General features: G+C 35.2%; 1 protein-coding gene across 1 annotated transcript; it reads left to right on the top strand.

The window, feature by feature from the left end:
• The first annotated feature begins 17,144 nt into the window (after positions 1-17,144).
• Positions 17,145-24,846, top strand: LOC128219803 (uncharacterized). Its single transcript, XM_052927842.1, has 7 exons — positions 17,145-17,303; positions 20,738-20,956; positions 21,533-21,657; positions 22,003-22,070; positions 23,210-23,343; positions 24,055-24,220; positions 24,524-24,846. Exons 2-7 carry the CDS (start codon positions 20,795-20,797, stop codon positions 24,544-24,546), a joined length of 678 nt encoding a protein of 225 aa, XP_052783802.1. The 5' UTR covers positions 17,145-17,303; positions 20,738-20,794; the 3' UTR covers positions 24,547-24,846.
• Positions 24,847-25,091: the final 245 nt, after the last annotated feature.

Raw genomic sequence — 25,091 nt, 5'->3', positions numbered from 1 at the left:
GGAGGTTAGTCAACCAAATTTGTTAAGTCAGCGATAACGCGGGCATTTTCTATATTTATTATCGGTATATGCAAACTGTGTTGCAGAATACACGTGTAAAGTGTCTAACTTTTCTTACGAGGATCGGTCATAGATAGACGGCCATGGACCTTCTTCGTAGAGGTTTTATTGTCGTGCTATGTGTCACGACAGTCAACGCCCATATTCAATGTCCAAAGGGGAATAATGAGATGCCCGGAGGTAAAATCGGATTGCCCTTCCCTCCAGATGAGTGTGTTGTGCCCAAGGAGGACTTTCTCAAACACGCAAGTATCATTCGTGGACCACATTTTTTCTGCTGTCTTAACAACATGCTTCATTTTCAAAGGAATGAGGTTACGCCAAATGTAATTTCATAGGAAAAAGTCTACTATCAAAGCCACGACGTCTATTTTTCTTTTGCCGGGAAGTCTGCTGTATATGTTTTGAGTTTGGAAGATTAAGCTTAACATCAAATGGATTTGGTATGATCGTAGAAGGTTATGTCAAGGCGTTCAGCTTGAATTGTACTAGTCGATACTACTAATTAATCATGGCATATCATATAATAATGAAATAATTTGGGATGATATAAACTTAGAATACGCGATTTAATCGAATGTGTCCACGTACAGGATCCTTGTCTTTATCAAGATAAATTGACCTTCAGTATAAAATTGCATTTCGATTTCTCAAAATGGACTCGATCTGGGTTTAGAAATCATTTGCAGCAACACCGAAGTAATAATTCGGAAACACACACAAGCTAACTTTACTGTTAACAGGCTGCTAATAGGGTATACGTCTCGGCCTACGTGATCGACACCTTACGGTTTACGTCCGATGTATCTACACAGCGTCGGTTTATAGTAAAACCTGACGGGAGGATTGTGACAACAATCGCATATGCGTAAGTTCCTTGTAGCAGGATTAAGCTTACCACACGTGTTTTTTGTTTTAAGTATTTTGACCCATGAGGACAAAAAAATATACAATACAGTGATTACAGATGAATCAATGCATATATCAAATAAATTAAACATTAAACAAACAAAGCTGATGTCTGTCATACATGTATGTAAATCAACATAATTCGTTAAATAAGTAAATTGACATTATTAGAAACGTTGCAAAGAACAACCAACCAGCACACAATACTATAGTATTAAGACGCAAACATTTTAGCATCCTAAGTTAGTCGTCCCCAAAACTATTTTAAACTGATATTTCTGAGAGCGTAATGATAAAAGGTGCTGATAACAGTATAGACAGCTAGGTTAACATTGTTTAAACATTTAAAAGTATTGTGAAGTGGGAACAAACATTTATATATTAAAATGCGAAATATCGAAACATACCAGATCCCGTTGCTATTTAATCTTTACAATTTCTTAACAATAGTTATTGTAATGAGTAAGCATGCAAAATTTCAAAAATAAAGTACCTCGTCGATGACATGTCTCCATAGATATAATTCTAAACACCGCCCCTTTCCAAACTTGAGAATAATGAACTACCTAATGCCATCTAGACAGGGTTTGTGACTACTAGGCTTGCCCCTGTAGTTTTCAATGTATTATTCAGATTTTGATCAATATTACCCAATATCTTCGATAATGTCATTTTCTAAATTAGGTAAACAAGATGATTCAAATCCCTTTTTAATAAGTTGGTGTTCGCTTTATATTGCCAGTCTCTGGATTTTATCCGGTACTTTATAATGTTTTAACAGGGCGGGCGACAGCTGCGGGAGCTATGATGTGATATATCCAGTGATTTGTGGCGATACTGCAGTTTTTCGTTAGGATTTTGCAAGTTATTTATGTTATCTATATCTCACCTAAGCACCTGTGCTGACGGTGAGCTATTGTGACCGGTCAATGCTCATCATCTGTAGTACACAACCCATAGTTAACAGTTCATTGTTAACACTCAAGCAGCCGAATTGAACTCCCTTCATAGATTTTCATGTAGCTCGATAGAAAAGTATTTCCAGATTAAGAAGTATCCTGATTTTTTCATGAAGCATTTGAATAATTGAAATGAATTCAAAATCTGTAAATTCTCTTCCAGCATATGGTTCCACAAATTGTTTTTATGAAACTGTGTCCGAATGTGAAATCTAGGTCACAGACATAGGGTCAGGAAAAATAAGTTATATTTATCAAAAGAAGATGGTTAGAGACCACAAACCATATACCCTATACAGCATACATAGTATTGACCAACTTGTTCACAGAACCAATATATTAGATGGAAGTTCCATCAGTGTACTAAAGAAATATTATACTCAATACTCGGAAGTGTCCGAGAACCTAACTAGGATTATACCCAATGCTCGGAAGCGTCCGAGAATATGAGTAGGATGAGTAGGATTATCCCCCATGCGATTAAAACGAAAATAAGACCCAGTAGATCTATTTTTTCAGCGAGTTTATTCAAATATCTCCGTTTCAAGACGCATGAAGATGGAGCGTCATATTTTACCATACTTTGACTTGCCATGTATGTGGAAATAAACCATGTAGCACCTAGAAGTCACTTCTGCATTGGTGGTATCTCGTCTTTTATGAAAAATGATTACATTCTAAAAACAGTCTTTTCAATCCGCTTTTCAAAATTCTCATGTGTTATATTTTATTTGATTACCTCTCGTCTTGACACGCTTAAGCACGATTAGTTTGTAAAAAGTATAATAAAAGAAATCTAAATAATGTTTTGAAATCAAAGTCAAACAAAGAAGACAAGTGTTGACAAAAGAAGCTTATTAGACACATATATGGAATGGTACAAATATGATATATGAAACTGGGATTTAAAAGGGATTTGGCGTTTACAATTATCTTGATAATAACCATTGTATTTGGCCATATTTTAAATGTTCTTCGTGATATTTTATGTAGTAAAGTCGTACTTACATTGGAAATTTTGTTTTTATGACATTCATCAACTTCATCGAATCAGACAATGAAACGCAATTCGGATTTTTTGATTTTATGACACAATTGTTTTTTATAGAGGAACTGGAACAGCGAGACTATAGAGTTTTGAGTTGTTCGCCAGCAGAGTACTTGATAACGTACTACTGTAGGGATGTGACTGAAATCGAATGCGGAAAGTGTCCAAGAATCGCTGTTACCCTCTATGTGCGAGTAAGCATAAAATATTTGTTTGTGGGAATGCATATTAAAAACAAATGAAGGAGAAACAATTCACACACTATATTGCATTCTAAACAAAACGGATGGTTGGTTGTTTTTGTCTTTAAGATGAGTTTTGCTGAGAATGTGTTTTCATGGTTACTGTTCTGGTTAGGGGCCCCATAATATACTCTGAATACGAATATTATCTCATAGGAAAACAGTAAGACCCCAGATCAATAAATCTTTTCCGTCTAAGAACAAACCCTTTTATTTTTTCCATTTGATTGAGTTGAAAACATAAATAAGCGTCACTGAAATAAGAAGTATGGACAATTCTAGTGCATTTTCAATATTGCTGACAAGCAGCTTATTTTTAGTTTCCCTACAGACTGTGACGCTTCATTTGAACAAAACCCACGCTTTGATGAAACACAGTGAGAATGGAATAGCTCATCAAGGGCTTTATATGATGGGCAACGAAATAATATGGGCGAACAGACATGTTGAGTCTGTTATTCGCCTTGTTTGGTTTGAATAAAAGTTAGCCCCTTCACAAGCATGGCTACTTAAGGGAAATCTGTTAAAAATTGAGTGTTGTTGCTGCAATATTGCTGTTTGTATATTCATAGGTGCGAGCTCAGCGAGTATTTACAATTAAAAGGAGTATTACATTTTTATGGAATACTTGTAATATAATGCATTTACATAAAGGACCGCCGCAAAGACAAGGACGGAGATGGGATTCCTGACGGAGATCCGGATTTCACAGGCGTTCCGTGGGGCGATATTGAGAAGTTTTCCAAACACTGCCTCGGCGAGGAATTCAAAAACGACGATGATCTTGGATGGAAATGGAAGGGAAGAGCACAGCCAGGAAGTAAGTATCGAATAGTTAAAAAGAAGAAAAGTAACATTGGTAATAGAAAATGTGTGCTTTTTTAGTTAGTATAAAGATGTCAACTCATGGGGGATATACCTGAACAATGTTTTCAGCAAAATCTACTTAAGGGAAATGCAAATGATTAAACGTCTGTTACATGTATGTATTTGTATAATTTTCTACTTTTGAGATAAACAATTTGATTATGATTATTAACATAATAAATAATGATCATACTAAATAATGTACAAAGCAGGGAGTAAAAGTATCGACTTCGTTCTCGTACAATAAATACATGTTTTGTAACTTTTTCAGACTGTACATTGCTGGCACCTTAGCAGTACTGTGGATTCTATGGTTCCTCTGAAGAAAAGAGAAACTAATTACAAAACAAAACTCAAATTCGTCTTTTTAAACCTTTTAATAAATTTGACATGACATTGCGCCTTTTCAAAGCAAATGGTGATACTGATTTATTTTTATGCCTGGTGTACCCCGACCTCCAAATTAAGGAATTAAGGAATAGATAGTTAAAATAATAAATTATATCACTTGGATGACATTGCCAGTGCCGGTTGATAACTGAATATATGTAAAAAAAAGTCCAGGTATATTAATCACTAGACAACGCGCAATGCGGCAGAAGTTGTGTTAGAAATGTTAGGGCTTATTGAACGATGGATGATCCGTCATACAGATTTACAAGAGTAACTTTATACCCCCTATACATGGCTGGACTTTGTCGGCGAAACAACAACAATGTCACGTCCGCCATTTTACTTCACTTATGAAATAGTTCTGTGAAAGTTAAAGAAAGTTATTTTTTAAAACCATTTTACAGAACGGACAAGCCACAATACAATATATTTTGAGTATTGACTTTTATCGGGACCTCGAGACCTACTGAGTTAGGTTTGAAATGTTATACAACGGCTTCTTGTATGTAACGTAGTTCAAGTTATTTTGAAATCCCAAAACATATAACCATGTTTTGCCCGGACAATCAAAGTCAGTCAATTTAACTCAGGATTTTGATTGCCAGAAAAACTTCTTTCCCTAAACACACTCCTGTCATGACAAAAAATCCGATTTTTTTTTAAAATCCTGTTATAGATGGAAGAAAAACTTCCCCGAAAAATCAAGTTTCAACGACTTTTAAATGACAGACACGGGTCTTGCCAGCGACACATCGTCTTGTCATGATGAACATTTTTGCCAATTGATTTAAAAATGCCCCTTTGCATGAGATAATGGCAACCCGAACAAGACAGAAAAAAGAAACTATTGAACAGTAATCACTAAAGGTTTACCATTGACCTTCAGGACATGGACCTTGCACGCAATATTTTGGTTTCTCATGGTGACTATTTGTGCAACGTGATTTCAAATCCCTCTATACATGACCAAGTTCAACACGGAAAACGAAATAAAAAGAAAGTTTTATTTATAAAGCGTTCAGTCACCACTTTTGTTGCATTTATTTTTCTCAAAACCTAGTGATTTGTTGCAAAAGTCGACCTGTATTTCATGATCTTAAACATGTGTCCTAAACACATATTAATCATTTATGTGTCAATATCCGGACACTGTAAATGGACATTTCAATAAACATTAATAGACCAGTTTCTTCCTTTTGTATTTACAATTAAACCCCACTGAGGTTGGATGTCACAAACCGAGCAGATTTTCTTTTCGTTCATGCTTAAATTTGACTGCAGTCGGAGTCCGATCTACCTGTCAATCAATAAAAAAAACTTTAAAAAAGTGGTACTAGCCGAACCTACCCGCATTAATTTGTTTCAATGGTATCTTAATATGATTAAACTCCTCAGACAGGTCATCATTAAACACTACTTTTCGTTTTAGAAGTTTGTCAAACCCATCAGTTTGGATGGGTAAACCATAGTTTTGTGGCCAAGTGGTTAGACACTTCTCCGTCAACACAAAGGGCGCAGATTAAATCCCACCCTACCGTATAAGTCGGATACTCTCACTTGCGACTGTGTCGATCTGAAATGTAACCATTGGAGGAAGAGAACCGTTATCAGGGCATGATAGGTACACTGATTGGACACTATTATATTTCTTCGATGTGTACATATACATATCGGAAGAATACAGAGGCGTTCCAGTCTGGCGGGATAAACCAAACAATGTGTGGTCTGTTGTGTTTACAATGGCGAAAGACAGTCGTTAACCGGTCTGCTGTAAATATGTATTGGACGAAGAAAATCGTTGGTCGGTTCACTCTGTACACCATGGAGAAAGTGAATAAAACAGCCTTGTTTTGATGTTATGATGTACATACATGTACATTGGAGGAAGAAATTCAATGCTTAGTATGTTATGTATACATGAAAGGATGACAACTGTTGTCCATTCTGATCAGTTTGCATCGGACAAAGACGTACGTTCTTGATTATCTGTATACATCGCTAAAAGGCACACTTTGTCTAGTTTGATGTCTATGAAAACATACGTTGCCGGGTATAATATATGAACGTCAGAGGAAGAGAATCGGTATTAGGGTTGATACGTAATAGTGTCCAGTCGTATTGGATATTACTAAGTTATAATTGCCACTCTCAGAAAGCTGTTGCTCTCGCTGCTTTGTCCGAATCAAGCATTCTTCTTCTAAATTCTGTTGTGAATTCCGTTAAAAGTCGGATTATTAAAATGTAAGAAAGATCGACTAATCACTTTTTAAAAATATGCTGAACGAACACATCACTCTTATAATTAATAAAAGGGACAATAACAGGTGTTTATTTACGAACAATATTTGTTAAACTTGTGTTCCGTTCAAACCTTTCAGTGGTTCAATGTGAGGTAGAGCGTTTTCTGCATGAACGATTGATTTATTTGTGGCGATGCTCTGCACCTACTCTCAGGCAATAGGCGACTGTGTATTTGTTGAAGTTAAACGTTAAACTCTGACTATCGTTGACCACTTTATGACATATTATATTTAATCTTAAACACTAAACCAAATAGAAATTTTCAACGCCTGACCTTGAGTTAAACTTTCATGTAGATTGACACTAAACTAAAACGATAGTTTTTATACCGATCTGAATATATCTTTTTCCAAGATATCAGTACTACTCTAAATCATCACACTATAAAGGTTTATATGTTATTTGAGATTTATTTTCAAATTTAGGTATAATTGGTAGTATTGTATTCCGTTTTGACAGACGACCTTATTTTCTTTCTAATTATTACACATCTGTAAAACTGTAATTACGTATATAGTAAATAAATAATGCAGAAATAAATCGTATGCGCGAACATACCATACACTCAAACATTTTATTGTTTATGACCTTATTTAAACGCTTAGTTAGCAATATCCGGGAAAATTTATGTAACAAATACATGTATATCAAACATCCTAAAACGACGTTTTAAGTTAAAATCATAACGTGCTAAAACGGATTTAAACAAAATCTGAGCGTATTGTCGTCCATTCGAAGGTTTAACATAACTCATAATACAAATAGTCAAGATATTCCAATGAAAATGAATACTTCTTAACAGAGACAATAGGCTCCAGCGCAGAATGACCAACACGAGGCTTTGGTTTTTGCAGTTGCGTACCAAGGATTTGACTTTAGAAGAGGCAGCACTTGATTGTGCAGTTTTTGGGCGTGATCCCAATATCAAGCAGCCAAACATAGATACGTAGCTTAATTAGAGTCCCCCACTTATAAGACGTTTGCTATTTTGAGTCAGAAATGGGGCATTTATTTCATTGTTTTATCTTCAATATTGAAATAAAATAGTAAACTTGGAACATTATAGATTTTCACCCGAATTCCGCTGGTAAAATGTTGAGTTTTTACCAATGACATCGTGCAAAGTTTTTGACCGTGGCCCAAACTGAAAAACCGTTCAGGGTTCCCGCATAAAACATTGATCTCAAGAAACTTTCAAGCAGGAACCTGCGATTAACCTGACGCTCAGTCGATTACTCATTAGACCACGACCTCCAAAAATGTTTTCGTTGTCAAAATCAATGGTTAGAGATCACGTAATTAAATCTTATTTTTATTAACTTAAGAACTATCTAGTTTGTTTTACGTTCTTTTGAAATTCCTTATATCAAAAGGATAAGTTGTAGATTTCAAGTAAAGGTTTCGAAGGTGCTAATGCACCAGTCAATTATAACCACGCCTCCCCCCCTTCAGGTCCAGGGGTGTACCGGGGATAGCCGGGGAAATGGCCGTGTTTTTACCTCCCAGGTGACCCAGCAGTGCCGGTGGTTTTATTTTCGCGCAAAATATAGTGGGTAATGGGCCGTAGGGTCCCTGGGGTGCGTGGTCATTTGGCGGGGATTTTACCATCAGTTCGCCCCCGCAAGGCGGGGATTTTAACCGGGCTTGGCTTGACCGTAAGTCAAAGTCCCCGCTATTTCCTGGACCTGGGGGCCGTGGTTACAATTGACTGATGCATGCACTTTAGCAAATAGTCTTAAAATGACAGTGAATTCACAATGCTTATCTAGTCTATATGCACCAGTTTAGTACTGAAAAAAAACAATAAAAACAATCGCGTTATATCAATTTAATAGAAAAAAAAACGATAAGAATATTAGATGAAAGTCACCGTCTATTGGCTGTTCCGAATACCTATTTTCAAGATACATGCGATCTTGTTTCTAGTATTGTGCTTCTTTTAAAACTATCCCATTTAGAATGTGAAACGGTATAATAAACGTTGAAGCAAAACCATTCATTTTTTCTTTTTTTAATGCATTATTATGTTTAATTTATTTGACTATCATCAACAAGCGAGAACAAGTCATATGATTTGTGAATAGATAATACATATAAGCTTTTATAAATGTGTTTTCTTTTCAATTAATAGCTATGTGGCCACAAAATGCTCCAGTTGAAAATGCGCCAATATATCGCTTAAAACTGAAATATGAGATGAAAATTTGCTAAGTAAGTCAGATGTTGCCATAAAACAGAAATCACAGATCTATATAACAATTCTTATCACGCTGAAAATACCACGTGTCTTTTTCTGTAATCATTATTTCAACAAAAATGAACAATGCTTCAAAGGGACCACAATAAGATTAGGTATTAACTTTGTATGGAAATTTAAATTCGGAACAATTTAGTAGCTCAAACAAGAATGTGGTACGAGAAATTTTGTATTAAGAATATGTCCACTAGCAAACATATATATGTAATAATTTTGTATTAACTTGTACTGCATTGTGAGTTTTCAGGAAAAGTAAATCAGTGGAAATCTGCTTGTGTCCGGCCAAGTTTATGTTAAGAGTGACATATTAACTTTGTTACATGTTCATCGTGTCTATAGATAGATAGATTTATTTAGCATAAAATGTACATAGCATGGAATTAAACACATGATAAATAATATCAGGAATAAAATATATCCATGTTAACTACATTATATATCTAAGGATAACACAAAAAGGGATTGATAATCCCTTATTTCCATTGTGGTCCTTATATAACAAACTAGTTGACATAGGAAGACATGCTATTAAGAAATTATAATTAAAAAAAAAAAAAAAAAAAAAAAAAATATCACAGTAGAAGACTGATTATGTATTAATTGCATTGCATATTTAAATATAAATAATAATATGTTAGGTAAAATAAGAAATATCACAGTGTATCACAATTGAAGTGCTGTTCAAATACTAGATTAACAGAATGTATTCAACAATGGACATAAAACAAGACATAAATATCCATGAATAATAGGTATGCTAAATTAAAAATGTAAGATTACCTTGGACATGGACCTATCTATTACAATATAAAATACATGATATATGAACAGCCCTAGTCCAACAAATATGTTTTAAGGGAAGATTTAAAAGACTTCAAAGACTTGCTGAACCTTATTTCCTTAGGGAGATCATTCCATAGTGAGCATCCTCGGTAAGCAAAGGATTTCTTACCAAAACTATTGACCTTTGGATATGAAAAACGCCTACTATCCATAAAATCAGTGCCCTGAGATGTAGCGGACATTCTGAATCTAGTTTTATAATTGTGTGCCACACTAACGGGGTTAAAATGTTCACTTAGATATGAAGGGGCCAATTTGGAATGAATCTTAAAAACATGACAAAGAGTTATAAAATCAACCCTTTTGTCCACAGGTAACCAGTTAAGACAATTAAACTGAGATTTTCCAATGTGGGACCTAGATTCTAAATTTAAAACAAATCTCATTAGTTTGTTTTGTGTGACCTGAAGCTTATAACGCAAGTCTTGGTTAACTGAATAAAACCAGATGGTAGAGGCAAAGTCTAGATGGCACTGAATAAGGGACATGACCAGTAACCTTTTTGTGTGCTGGGTAAGGTACTCACGCTTCCTAAATAAGAATTTTAACCTTGTATTTGCCTTTTTCATGACCGACCTAACCATGTCCTCAAAAGACAAGCAATTATCAATGGTTGCGCCTAAATATTTTACTGAAGTTTCACATTCAATTGGCAAACCTTTGCAAGTCACGTTTAGATTGCCTTTAGATTTAAGCCTCTGTTTTGACCCGAATAAAATAGTTTCTGTTTTACCCAAATGCAGAGATAGCTTATTACAGATAAGCCACTCACTAACAAGATCTAATTCTTCAGAAAGGCTAGACTCTAAATCTTCTGTACTTTTGCCTGACACTAAAATTGCGGAATCATCGGCCTATGCATTTACTATGCAGATCTGACAATCAAAGGGCATTACAGATGACAAATAGGAGCCTTGCATATAAATATAACATGACTGATTTTAAAGTTAAATATTGATCTCTGACGTTAATTAGATAAAACCTAAAATGTTCACACAAAAAAAACACTACCGCTCAGCAGCAACATACATAAATACACACAAAAATAGCTAAATCTGTTATTCCTTGTCAGGTTTTCAAGTTTCAATGTACGTTGTTTGTCATCTAAGCACCTGTGCGTTTGTAATTGTAAGGCGTTTTAGACCAAGGTGCCATTCTTTGAGAATCGGCAACTCAAACTAGACTCAAAATGGCACTTAAGCATTAATTGTAGGATTTTAAACATAAAAAAGAATTTAAAGAACATAACAAACATCCCACTATAAAGATGGTCAGAAGTGAAGGCCTTGAATTCTCTGAAGCGACCTAACTGAACTGTTTTCTGAAAAAAAGTTAACGCCCTATTGTATCAGAGAAGTGAAATAAAAGATATTTATCACTTCTGTTTTACTTGTCCGCTCTTACATGACGATTTAACTTGTTGTACAACTTATCTTCCTGAGGAGTATTTTCTTTCAACGCCTCCTTTTTGGATGGGAGAACACCACGGATTAGTTTAACTCTGCCGTCTTTAAACACGTCTAGGATTCCATTGGCATACCAATATATTGTGATTCCATGTACGTCTTCTCAAACAGACCCCATAAGCAATAACCTGTCCTCCTTCGTTTTCCTTTCCACTCTACCCTACCCGTGTTTATTTGTCTTGATATGTTTTTGCTCAATTCCAAATGTCTATTTAATGACATTACAATTGTGTTGTCTTACATGTCCCTTCTGTGCGTCATATTGTCAGCGTCATGTTGTTTATCCCATCTGTGTGTTATATTGTCAGCGTCATGTTGTATATCCCATCTGTGTTTTGTATTGTCAGCGTCATGTTGCATGACCTATCAGTGCGTTATATTGTCAGCATCATGTTGTTTATCCCATCTGTGTGATATATTGTCAGCGTCCTGTTGTATATCCCATCTGTATGTTAAATTGTCAGCGTCATGTTGTTTATCCCATCTGTGTGTTATATTGTCAGCGTCATGTTGTTTATCCCATCTGTGCGTTTTATTGTCAGCGTCATGTTGTATATCCCATCTGTGTGTTATATTGTCAGCGTCATGTTGTTTATCCCATCTGTGTGTTATATTGTCAGCGTCATGTTGTTTATCCCCTCTATGTTTTATACTGTCAGCGTCATGTTGTTTATCCCCTCTATGATTTATACTGTCAGCGTCATGTTGTATATCCCATCTGTGTGTTATATTGTCAGCGTCATGTTGTTTATCCCATCTGTGTGTTATATTGTCAGCGTCATGTTGTATATCCCATCTGTGTTTTGTATTGTCAGCGTCATGTTGCATGACCTATCAGTGCGTTATATTGTCAGCATCATGTTGTTTATCCCATCTGTGTGATATATTGTCAGCGTCCTGTTGTATATCCCATCTGTATGTTAAATTGTCAGTGTCATGTTGTTTATCCCATCTGTGTGTTATATTGTCAGCGTCATGTTGTATATCCCATCTGTGTTTTGTATTGTCAGCGTCATGTTGCATGACCTATCAGTGCGTTATATTGTCAGCATCATGTTGTTTATCCCATCTGTGTGATATATTGTCAGCGTCCTGTTGTATATCCCATCTGTATGTTAAATTGTCAGTGTCATGTTGTTTATCCCATCTGTGTGTTATATTGTCAGCGTCATGTTGTATATCCCATCTGTGCGTTTTATTGTCAGCGTCATGTTGTATATCCCATCTGTGTGTTATATTGTCAGCGTCATGTTGTTTATCCCATCTGTGTGTTATATTGTCATAGTCATGTTGTTTATCCCCTCTATGTTTTATACTGTCAGCGTCATGTTGTTTATCCCCTCTATGTTTTATACTGTCAGCGTCATGTTGTATATCCCATCTGTGTTTTATACTGTCAGCGTCATGTTGTATATCCCATCTGTGTATTATATTGTCAGCGTCATGTTGTATATCCCCTCTGTGTTTAATACTGTCAGCGTCATGTTGTTTATCCCATCTCTGTCAGCGTCATGTTGTTTATCCCCTCTGTGTTTTATACTGTCAGCGTCATGTTGTATATCCCATCTGTGCGTCATATTGTCAGCGTCATGTTGTATATCCCATCTGTGCGTCATATTGTCAGCGTCATGTTGTATATCCCATCTGTGCGTTATATTGTCAGCGTCATGTTGTATATCCCATCTGTGTGTTATATTGTCAGCGTCATGTTGTATATCCCATCTTTGTGTTATATTGTCAGCGTCATATTGTATATCCCATCTGCGTGTTATATTGTCAGCGGCAAGTTGTATATCCCCTCTGTGTCTTATATTGTCAGCGTCAAGTTCAATATCCCATCTGTGTGTTTTTTGTCAGTAGTGTTTGAAAATCGATAATCGAATCAAATCGGACCAAGCATTTCGATTTACCATCGGACAACAGCCGAAAGTTCATAATATAATTTAGGAATACATTCTTCATACAATCATGTTCATTTAAATGTTTAAACATGGAATCAGTACGTGTGATGCTATAGTAATGCTTTTTGCAACTGTTAGTAAATCGCCATAACCTTTTTTCTGTTTTTTTATATTTAATAAAAAACATCACAACACATACTTAATAATTGCACATCAATTGCAAAATGATGCACACCGCAGCAAGTATGTTATCTTAGCATTTTATCCATGTAAAAGCATATCAAATCATTGTGAACCAGCTTAACATTTAATAACCTGTTATATTGAACATTCCATTAGAATATCTTAATTAAAAAAACCTTCGCAAAAGAGTAAATTAGTTAATTACAAAAGATACCAAAACCGGTTTCAAAAACAGAATGCATCGAGCCGGGATCCCCGGTATTTGCGGGTAGGACCGGAGCAGCTACACCATAGGGACAATAATGAAGAAGGTTTTAAGAAATTTATAAACAATTAAAATCAATTTGTAATTTTGGGAGAGTTTGTTAAATTGAACTCAACGAGAATTTACCGAAAAGAAAAGTTGACATTTACTCGATATTTACCAAAAAACAAAATACGTAGTTACTGGAAGTAACATGAGCGGCATCGAATTTGGACAACCACTATCGATTGTCGCCGACATAGTAATTTTTTTCAGCGACGATTTATCGATTGTACTCGATAATCGTTTCAACACTAATTGTCAGCGCTATAATGATTATCCCATCTGTGTTATATTGTCAGCGTCATGTTGGTATATCCAACATGTTTGTAATATTGTCAGCGTCATGTTGTATATTCCATCCGTTTGTTATATTGTCAGCGTCAAGTTGTTTATCCCATCGGTGTGTTATATTGTGAGCGTCATGTTGTTTATGCCATACATTTGTTTTATTGTCAGCGTCATGTTGTTTATCCCCTCTGTGTGTTATATTATCAGCTCCGCGTTGTTTATCCCATCTGTGTATTATATTGTCAGCGTCAAGTTTTATATCCCATATGTGTTTAATATTTTCAACGCCATATTGTTTATCCCCTCAGTGTGTTATATTGTCAGCGTCATGTTGTATATCCCATATGTGTATTATATTGTCAGCCTCATGTTGTATATCCCATCTGTGTGTTAAATTGTCAGCGTCATGTTGTTTATCCCATCTGTGTGTTATATTGTCAGCCTCATGTTGTATATCCCATATGTGTGTTATATTGGCAGCGCCATTTTGAACATCCCATATTATTTTTTTATTTTCAGCGTCATGTTGTATATCCTCCCTGTGTGTTATAGCTTAAACGTCTTGTTCTGTATTCCATCTGTGTGTTATATTGTCAGCGTCATGTTGTTTATAACCTCTGTGTGCTTTATTGTCAGCGCCATGTTGTTTATAACCTCTGTGGCCTTTATTGTCAGCGCCATGTTGTTTATAACCTCTGTGTGCTTTATTTTCAGCGCGATATTGTTTATAACCTCTGTGTGCTTTATTATCAGCGTCATGTTGTTTATCCAATATGTGCACTTAATTGTCAGCGTCATGTTGTTTATAACTTATGTGTGCTTTATTGTCAGCGCCATGTTGTTTATCCCACCTGTGTGTTATATTTTCAGCGTCATGTTGTTTATAACCTCTGTGGGTAGCGCCATTTTGAACAGCCCATATTATTATTTTATTTTCAGCGTGTGTTATATTGTATGCGTCATGTTGTATTTCCCCTCTGTGGGCTTAATTTAAAGCGCCATGTTGTATATTCTTCTGTGTGTTATATTGTCAGCCCCATTTTGTATATCACATATATGTGTTTTATTATCAGCGTCATGTTGTATATCCCCTCTGTGTTTAATATTGTCAGCGTCATGTTGTATATTCACTCTGTGTGTTATATTGTCAGCGTCATGTTGTTTATCCCATCTGTGTGTTATTTTGTCAGCGCCATGTTGTATATCCCATACGTGTATAATATTTTCAGCGCCATTTTGTATATCCCATCTGTGTGTTATATTGTCAGCGGCATGTTGTTTATCCCCTCTGTGTCTTATATTGTGAGCGTCAAGTTCAATATCCCATCTGTGTGTTTTATTGTCAGCACCATGTTGTATATTCACTCTGTGTGTTATATTGTCAGCGTCGTGTTGTTCATTCCATCTGTGTTTAATATTGTCAGCTCCATTATGTTTTTCCCATCTGTGTGTTATATTGTCAGCGCCATGTTGTATATACCATCCGTGTGCTCTCTTGTCAGCGCCATGTAGTTTATCCCCTCTGTTTGTTATATTGTCAGCCCCATGTTGTTTATCCCATCTGTGTGTTATATTGTCAGCGTCATGTTGTATGTCCCATCTGTGTGTTATATTGTCAGCGTTAAGTTGTATGTCTCCTCGGTGTGTTATATTGTCAGAGCTATGCTGTTTATACCCACAGTGTGTTTTATTGTCAGCGTCTCGTTGTATTTGCCATCTGTGTGTTATATTGTCAGCGTCATATCTGATATCCTCTTAGTGTTTCATATTGTCGGCGTCATGTCGTATATTCCATCTGAATGTTATATTGTTAGCGTCATGTTGTATATTCCCTCTTTATTTTATGGTCAGCGTCATGTTGTTTTTGTTCATCCTATATGTGTGTTATATTATCAGCGTCAAGTATTTTATTTCGTCTGTGTTATACATTTTTAGCGTCATGTTGTATATTCACTCTTTGTTTATATTGTCAGCGTCATGTTTATATTCCCTCTGTGTTTTATATTTTCAGCGTCATGTTGTATATTCCATCGCGGTGTTTTTTTCAGCGTCATTGTTATTATCCCATCTGTGTGTTATATTGTCAGCGTCTTATCATTTATCCTATTTGTGTGTTATATAGTCAGCGTCATGTTGTATGTCCCATCAGTGTATTATATTGTCAGTGTCATGTTGTATGTCCCATCTGTGTGTTATATTGTCAGCGTCATGTTGTATGTCCCATCTGTGTTTTATATTGTCAGCGCCATGTTGTATAAACCCTCTATGTGTTTTATTGTCAGCGTCATGTTGTTTAAGCCATCTGTGTGTTATATTTTCAGCGTCATGTTTTATATCCCCTCAGTGTGTTATATTGTCAGCGTCAAGTTGTATATCCAGTTAGTCTGTTATATTGTCAGCGTCTTGTTGTATATCCCCTCTGTGTGTTATTGTCAGCGTCATGTTGTTTATTCCATCTGTGTGTTATATTGTGAGCGTCAAGTACTTTATTTCCTCTGTGTTTTAAATTTTCATGTTGTATATCCCCTCTGTGTTTTATATTGTCATCGTCATGTTGTATATTCCATCTCTGTGTTTTTTTGTCAGCGTCATGTTTATTATCCCATCAGTGTGTTATATTGTCAGCGTCATTTTGTTTATCCCCTATGTGGGTTATTGTCAGCGTCATGTTGTTTTTCCCATCTTTGTGTCATATTGTCAGCGTCATGTTGCATATCCCCAGTGTCGTTGAGCATGATCTGCATCTTCTGAAATTGCCGTATGTCTGTTTGCTAGATTTGTTTATAATGTACGCATCAAACTCCAAGTTCAATAAACTCTGAATTCTGATATATATATATAGTCGATAATCATATTCAAATTTAAGAATTTAACATAAGATATGTTTATTCAATATAAAGCTTTACTCATATAAATCTGTAAATTATTGCATTTTATTGAATTTCATGTTCAAACATCGATGATTGTAATATATTCAAGCAATACTTATGAAGCATATGGTACTGCATTAATTAACTCGTACTTATTTCATCTTTGTACTTTAAATATTTGCGCAGAACTTCGGAATTGAATGCATGCGCATCCGGAAATTCAACGTTGTACATGCGTGCGCATGATGAAACGACAGCTTTCAGAGCTTTAAGAGCTTTTAATTTGATACCAATTCAAACATTTATGAGTATATTGTTTCGCAGCAGGAAAAGGATTGAATATTGACAGTCTGTAGAGGAAGAGTCGCCTTGGATATTAGGAGTGTTCTTCAAGTCTAGGATTTTTCTGGTAAGCTTTAATTAATTTGTTGAATCATAATAGTTTAATTTTATTATGTTAATTGTTGGATGTTTGGTAGTATCAATTCTGACACATTTTATGAGTTTCTTGTATTCTGGTTGGCCATTTTAAATTTTAATTTAAAAAAAAATGTATAAACCGTTGCAATCTTGGTGTATGTACAGCCGATATTTTACTCAGTCGTATTCATAAGAAAACATTTCATATCTTTATTTTATGTTGTTGTGTTTTTAACAGATCGAACCTGTTTTCATCCGTAAATACACATTTACAAAAATTAAGTGTTTGTAATAGATATAAGACTGAACGTTTTTAAAATGTCAACCATATTTTTTCTATTTCTATTTATTTGTTTTCATTTTTCTGGCAACACTTATGTCAATTTGTATATAAATATGTAATCAATTTTGAAAAAAAAGGTTTTCTACCTACCCACCCTACTGTGATACCCGAAACCGCAACATTATTTTTAGAGGCTAAACCTTATTATATTGAAGCATTTGTGAACAAACAAGCAGGGGAGCCATAACACCGATCCGCGTCGTATACACTAAGCCGTTCGATCGTAAATTTATAAAGTCAAAACAATCACGGCCGATGATACAAGTTTTATTGAAAATAATATTTTATTTCTTAGTTGTCACTTAATTTCTTCTATTAAACGAGAGAAAAGCTGACTCTCAAGTCTTAACCACCTCAGCTCGGTCCACAGACCTCAAGATTAAACCCAAATGCATTTTCTCAGATTTTAACCGCTTTCCAGAATATAACCCAGACTCAGATTGACTGCCTGACTCTAAACTTTCTAACTTATTGACCCCGACTGCAGTTGACTATACAGAAGTTTTTTTCTGAATCACTCTTTACAGTTTAACGACATCATATGATACCCTTAACATAACGTGATAATAATCAAAAGATGTAACTTGTGATCGCCACAAAAAGGATCTAGTCAATCAACAGTTTCAGTGACGTCAATTTAAGCTAGGCCAAACCCTTTTAACAACGGTTTAGTAAACAGAGTAAATCAACTACTTTTGACAGAGTTTTAGTAAACAGAGTAATTAAACTACTTTCTTGACAGTGTCTTAGTTGACCTGAGGCGAAGGCATTTGATCTCGATAGAACTAAGTAAGATATGAGCGAAGTAAAAGGCAGGTCATTTGATAACAAGTATTCAAGTCTTAGGTCATCCTAAGCATATGCTAATGCGATTGACTGTTCCTTCTATTCTCAGAATATCTAATCGACACATGCCGGTAACGGTAATGAAGTTCCTATGCTAATAAAATGCTATGGCAGTTTGACCACTTAGTAGCTAAAGATAGGAATGATGACCTAAACAGAAATGAATTAATATTAGCGAGAGCCATTGTGTAAGAATCAATTGTCTTGTAAAATCCTTGAATTTTAACCCAAACGTTTAAGATCACGGCTTCGCAATGGCACAAAATTAAAAATGGGTAGTTCCTTCCAGTGTTATATCTTGCATGTACATTACCGCTATCAACCTAACAAGACTGACACTTTCATGTGACACCATACGCTATTCCGTGGCATCGTAAATAGATACTGTTAGGTGCAATAATTCCAATACAATAACAATATATTATTTGAAGTGCTGAAAATGAATTGACGGTTATCCAATTGCATCCAAATGCCATTACAATACAAGTGATGGCAATTTTTTTTGTTTTATTTTAACTTGTCTCGATTCATTGTCGACGTCGATTTAGGACCGACTCCCTTAATTCACCTTCCAGTACATGTTATATCGTACGAACCAACTTATAATGGAAGCGACCGTAAACTAGTAACGCCATTACCTTGTACGATGACGTACTGTGAAAAAACTCCCTAATACGACATGCATATATAAAATGAACATTATCGTACATTTGTCTCTTATAAATCCTGCCCAATGAAACTGTATCGTATAACAGTCGTAAACGTAGTCGCATTTAAACTAATTAAAACGTTCTTACGAAGACCCTCGGCTTTACAGAAAAGTGTTTATGACACTACGATAGTTAAATAAAGGGTACTTATTTATTACAACAGGAAAAACAAATCATTAGAAATTAATAATTTATCGAGCTAGTTCTCTATTCTTATTTATGGCAAGCCGAGATCTGATGCAATCAACCACTAATGTATGCGGTGTACATAGCGTTAAACAGATGTTGTTAAATGCACGTTATACGACCAATTTTACGTATAATAAGTTTGCATCTACCATCCAAAAAACATATTTCACATCGAGATCGATTGCGACCACAGAATGGTTGAAGATCAGTGCAACAATATTCCTGAATCTTGAAATTTAATGGTAGCTTAAAAAATCTCATTCAAAACATGGATGTTTTTTGTATTTTGGTATGAAATCCTCACCGAAAGTCATGATTTGATACGTGATAATATATTAGCATTTTTACTCAGTAGAACAACTCCTTTGTTTTCATCAAGCGTCATTTTTTAACTTTATATGTTAAATTGTGTTGTTACTTTTATCTATCTATATTATAATAACCATCCAATTATTTTGGAAGGAGTAGCTGCTTGTACGCGTCATTCTTCCCTCAATCATGAACATATGAATTTCACTAAAGTTCTTATAAACAAATATGAAATTCTACAAACAATGCACTATGGTTTACTTTATGAATATTACCATTCACGGTTATCTGAGCCTTTAACACACTCGCCATTGACGAGGGGGAATCGACTCGTTATAATTACGAACAATATGTAGCAGATGCGCTCAATTTCAATGAAATATCTTTAAGAAAGGTACACGAAATGTTATTTTAACCAATGTAAGGTGCACAATCAACGAACAGAAAGTCAAGAAAAAAAATTCGATTTTCATGACAAAGTTGTACAATTTAAATCAATAAAAATATAAGGATTAAAAGGCTTCAATAATGTGCAATGAAGCGTATATTTTTTTTTAAATACACATTTACCTTCTGTTACTACTCATACAAATATATTAAGCCTGGTCATTAGGGGTGTAGTTAGTATAGTATAATGACATTCAGGAAATGAAGAACAAAATGCAACAATATCAGTCTATATTTTGAATATAATGTGGGGATGACGGAAGGGGAGGGGTTAGGGAGAGGCAGGGTTGGAAAATAAGGCTCAGTTGGACAGTGTGCATCAAGTTTTCACTCTTAAGCTGTTTGGTCAAATCATTCACAAGAAAATTAGATTTAAGAACCACGTATACTTCATATCGTGGTTAATACCTATTCTATATAAAATGCTTTCGTCCGATTTCAAAATACGTTCATCCGTTGAGAGTAGATTAAATGACGAAGCAACTTGTCGGTCAGGACGTCAGTCAACCGAATTTGTTATGTCAGCGATAAGGCGGCATTTTCTATTTTTCTTTTCGGTATATGCAAACTGTGTTGCAGAATACACGTGTAAAGCGTCTAACGTTTCATCCGAGGATCGCTCATAGATAGACGGCCATGGACCTTCTTCGTCGATGTTTTATTGTCGTGCTGTGTGTCACCACAGTCAACGCTCACGTACAATGTCCAAAGGGGAATAACGAGATGCCTGGAGGTGAAATCGGATTGCCCTTTCCTCCAGACAAGTGTGCTGTGCCCACGGAAGACTTTCTAAAATACGCAAGTATCTTTTGTGAACCAAGGTGTTTCTGCTGTCTACAAAGCATGCTTCCTTATTATAATAAAGGTTATGCAAAATGTTTTTTTCATTTGGAGCAGTCTACTATCAACACTCGTATATCGAACATTGCAAAAAATAATAATTTTGGCTTTATCTACGGTACGATGTATGTTTATTTCTTGCCGGGAAGCCTACTGTATATTGTTTGAGTGTGACACCTGGCACTTATCATTTAAATAATTCGGTATGGTCTAAAATGGTTATATAAAGGCGTTCAGCATAAATTTAACGAATCAATACTACTTTATTATCATGACTTACCATGTAATATTGAATAACAATAATAGATGAACAAAACGCGAATGTATCCAAGGCGTCCTCGTACAGGATTTTTGGCACTATATCGATACCTCGCGGTCAAAGAAAATCCCTGTCTTTATCAAGATAAATTGAACTGCAGTATCGATTTGCATATCGATATCTCAAAATAAACTCGATCTGGGGTAAGAAATCCTGTGCAGCGACACCGAAGTAATAATTCGGAAGCACACACAAGCTAACTTTACTGTTAACAGGTTGTCAACAGGGTATACGTCTCGGCCTACGTGATCGACACCTTACGGTTAACCTCCGCTATATCTACCCAGCGTCGGTTTACAGTACAACCAGACGGCAGTATTGTGTCAACATTCGCATATGCGTAAGTCTCTTTATGATTATCATAATTAACTATGTTTCATATATCAAAATCAAACTTAAGTATGTTGTTTGGCTAATTGCAACAAGCCATTAAATCCTGCTTCCGAAGTTTCGAAAAATTGGGGCAATGGGTCGGGACGCCCAAGACATTTATCTACTAGGCTTGCTCATGTAGTTTTCAATGTTTCGTATTATTAAGATTATGATCAATATTACCCAATGTCTGTGATTATCATGTAATTTTCTAAATTAAATACACGAAAGGTTTTCATCTGATTACAAATCCCTTATAAATAAGTTGATGTACGCTATTAATTTCATTCATTACATTATACTATTTTATCAGTGCGGGCGACAGCTGCCAGAGCTTTGATGTGATATATCCAGGGATTCGTGACGATATTGCAGTCTTCCGTAAGGAATATGCAAGTTATATATCTTATCTATATCTCGCCTAAGCATCTGTGCTGAAGGTGAACTGTTGTGACCGGTCAATGTTCATCATCCGTAGTACGTTACCCATGGTTAACAGTTTATTGTTAACACTCTAAAGGCCACATTGAGCTTCCAACCTGCATTTGTATGGAGCTCTGTAGAAACGTATTCCCTATCAAAGAATATCCTGTTATGTTAGTAAGCATATCAATAGGTAATAACTAGTCTTGCTAATACTCTTGCAGCAAATGGTTGTCTAACAAACTTTTTCCGAATGTGTAAACTCTAGGTCATTAACAAAGGGTCGGGTAAATTAGTTAGTATTTATTCAAATTAGTATGTTAGAGACCAACAATCATATAGTCTATACATAATATTGACCAATTTGCACGCTGAACCAATCTATATATAATGGATGAAAGTTCCATCTGTGTACTTAACATTAAGCAAAAAAAAAATTGGGTCAAGTGTCCGATTGGCCTGAGTAGAACTGTACCCAATGCTAGAAGGTTTCAAGAACCCGGATAGGATTACACAAATGCGATAAAATAGTTTACAAAAAAGTAGACCCAGTAGATCTTTTTGTTCAGCGAGTTCAAATCGCAAATCATTCCGCTTGAAAACATGATGGGAGATGGAAAGTAGCCCATATCCTGACATGGTCAAACGATACATTGACTTGCCATGTATAAGGCAGTAAACCATGTATCACTGAGCAGTCACTTCCGCATTGGTTTTATCCTTTTGTGATTTCTTTTATTACATTCTAGGAACACTTTTCTTCTGTGTAATATTATAATTGGTTAGCCCTAGTACCGATACGTTTAAGTGCAATAATTTTGTGAGAGAATTTTTCGCAAAAATCAAAACGTTTTTTTTTTATATATTTTAAATCAATATCAAACAAAGAAGATAAATGCTAGCAAACCAAACAACTTTTTTGTCATATCTTTGAAATGGTACAAATACGATATATAAAGTTTCAACGGAATTCGTTGTTTTAATTGCAGTCATCATCATCATCATCATCATCATCATCATCATCATCATCATCATTGATTAAGACAGTAAAACGCCGCTCGAAATTTGTAATTTGTATGACACAATTGTTTTTGTAGCGGAACCGGAAAATCGAGACTTCAGAGTTTTGAGTTGTTCGCCAGCAGAGTACTTGATAACGTACCACTGTAGAGATGTGACTGAAATAGTGTGCGGAAAGTGTCCAAGAATCGCTGTTCTCATCTATGTCCGAGTAAGCAAAAAACTCTTTGTTTGTGGTTATGAATATTTAAAGAAGAATATTAAAAGAAAATGAAGGAGAAACAATTAAAACACTATCCTGCATTCAAACCAAAACGGACCATGGTCGGTTTGTTTTGTCTTTAAGAAGTGTTTTGCAGACATGGTGTATTCAGGTTAACTGTACTAGTTAGGGGCACGTTACTCAGAACTGGACTTTTTTCTTGAATACAATAAACACCTTCGAATAAGATTTCATAGGAAAAAAGTTAGACCCCATATCAATAAATCAGTATGACATATACATTTTGTCTAAAAATTAGTGCATTCACGTGCCAAATATACCAATTCAAATCCACTTAAATTACTGTACAAGTGATTCGTCAAATTTAGAGAGTTTAAAATTATTTCAGAAAAAAATCATAACTATCAATTAAATGAAAGACAGTCTGAATGGACTAGCTTAACAAGGGATTCTCATGTTGGACAACGAAATGATATGAGCGAACAGAAATGGTGAGTCTGTTAATTGCCTTTCTTGGTTTAAATAAAAGTTAGCCCCTTCACAATCATGATTAATTTAGGGAATACTGTTTAAAATTAATTATTGTTGATGCAATATTGCTGATTGTATATTCATAGGTAGCGAGTTCAGCGAGTTTTAACAATTAAAAAGCGTGTCGCATTTGATTGCATATTTGTTTTATAATGCATTTACATAAAGGACCGCCGTGAAGACAAGGACGGAGATGGGATTCCAGACGGAGATCCGGATTTCACAGACGTTCCGTGGGGCGAAATTGAGAAGTTTTCCAAACACTGTCTCGGCGAGGATTTCGAAAACGACGATCTTCTTGGATGGAAATGGAAGGGAAGATCACAGCCAGAAAGTTAGTTTAGAATAATTAAAAAAAGACAATAATATTTTTAAGAATTTTTTTTTTGGTAGTATATAATAGCCAAAATCATGGGGAATATACCTTAACAATGTTACTAGCAAAATAAAGTTAAGGAAAATGCAAATTAATTTAACTTCTGTAACTTGTACATATTTATATATTTTCTACTTTGAGATAAACAACTTGATTATGTACATTAACATAAAATGTTCATACTAAATAATGTAAAAAGCCGGGAGTAAAAGTATAGACTTCAATCTCGTACAAAAAATACGTGTTTTGTGACTTTTTCAGACTGTACGTTGCTGTCAGCTTAGCACCTTAGCAGTATTGTAGGTACTACGGTTGCCTCTGACGAAAAAAGAAAATAATTACAAACAAAAACTTAACATCGTCATTCAAAACCTTTAAATAAATTTGACATTGTGCCTTTTCAAAGAAAATGGCGATACCGATTTATATTGATGTCTGGTGAACCCCAACCCCCAAATTAAATAATCAAATAAAAGATATAACTATAGTACAATTAATAAATTATATCTTTTGGAAGGCATTGTCATTGCCAGTTGATACCTTAATATATGTAAAATAAATGATCGAATATATATTAAACACTAGACACCGCACAATGCGGCAAAAGTTGTGTTCGATTTGTATATTAGGAATGTTAAGGCTTATTGAACGATGTATGACGATCAGTCATACAGATGTACAGGAGTAAATTTATACCCCCTATATATGGTTGTTACATTGTCGGCAAACAACAGCAATGTCTGCCACTTAATATATGTTATAAAACAGTTTTTGTGAAAATTTGTGAACTTAAATACCAAAGTATTCTTTAAGAATAATAATGTTCAAT

Source organism: Mya arenaria, chromosome 15 (genome assembly GCF_026914265.1).
Source record: "Mya arenaria isolate MELC-2E11 chromosome 15, ASM2691426v1".
NCBI lineage: Eukaryota > Metazoa > Mollusca > Bivalvia > Myida > Myidae > Mya > Mya arenaria.
This window is presented reverse-complemented; position numbering and strand designations above follow the sequence as displayed.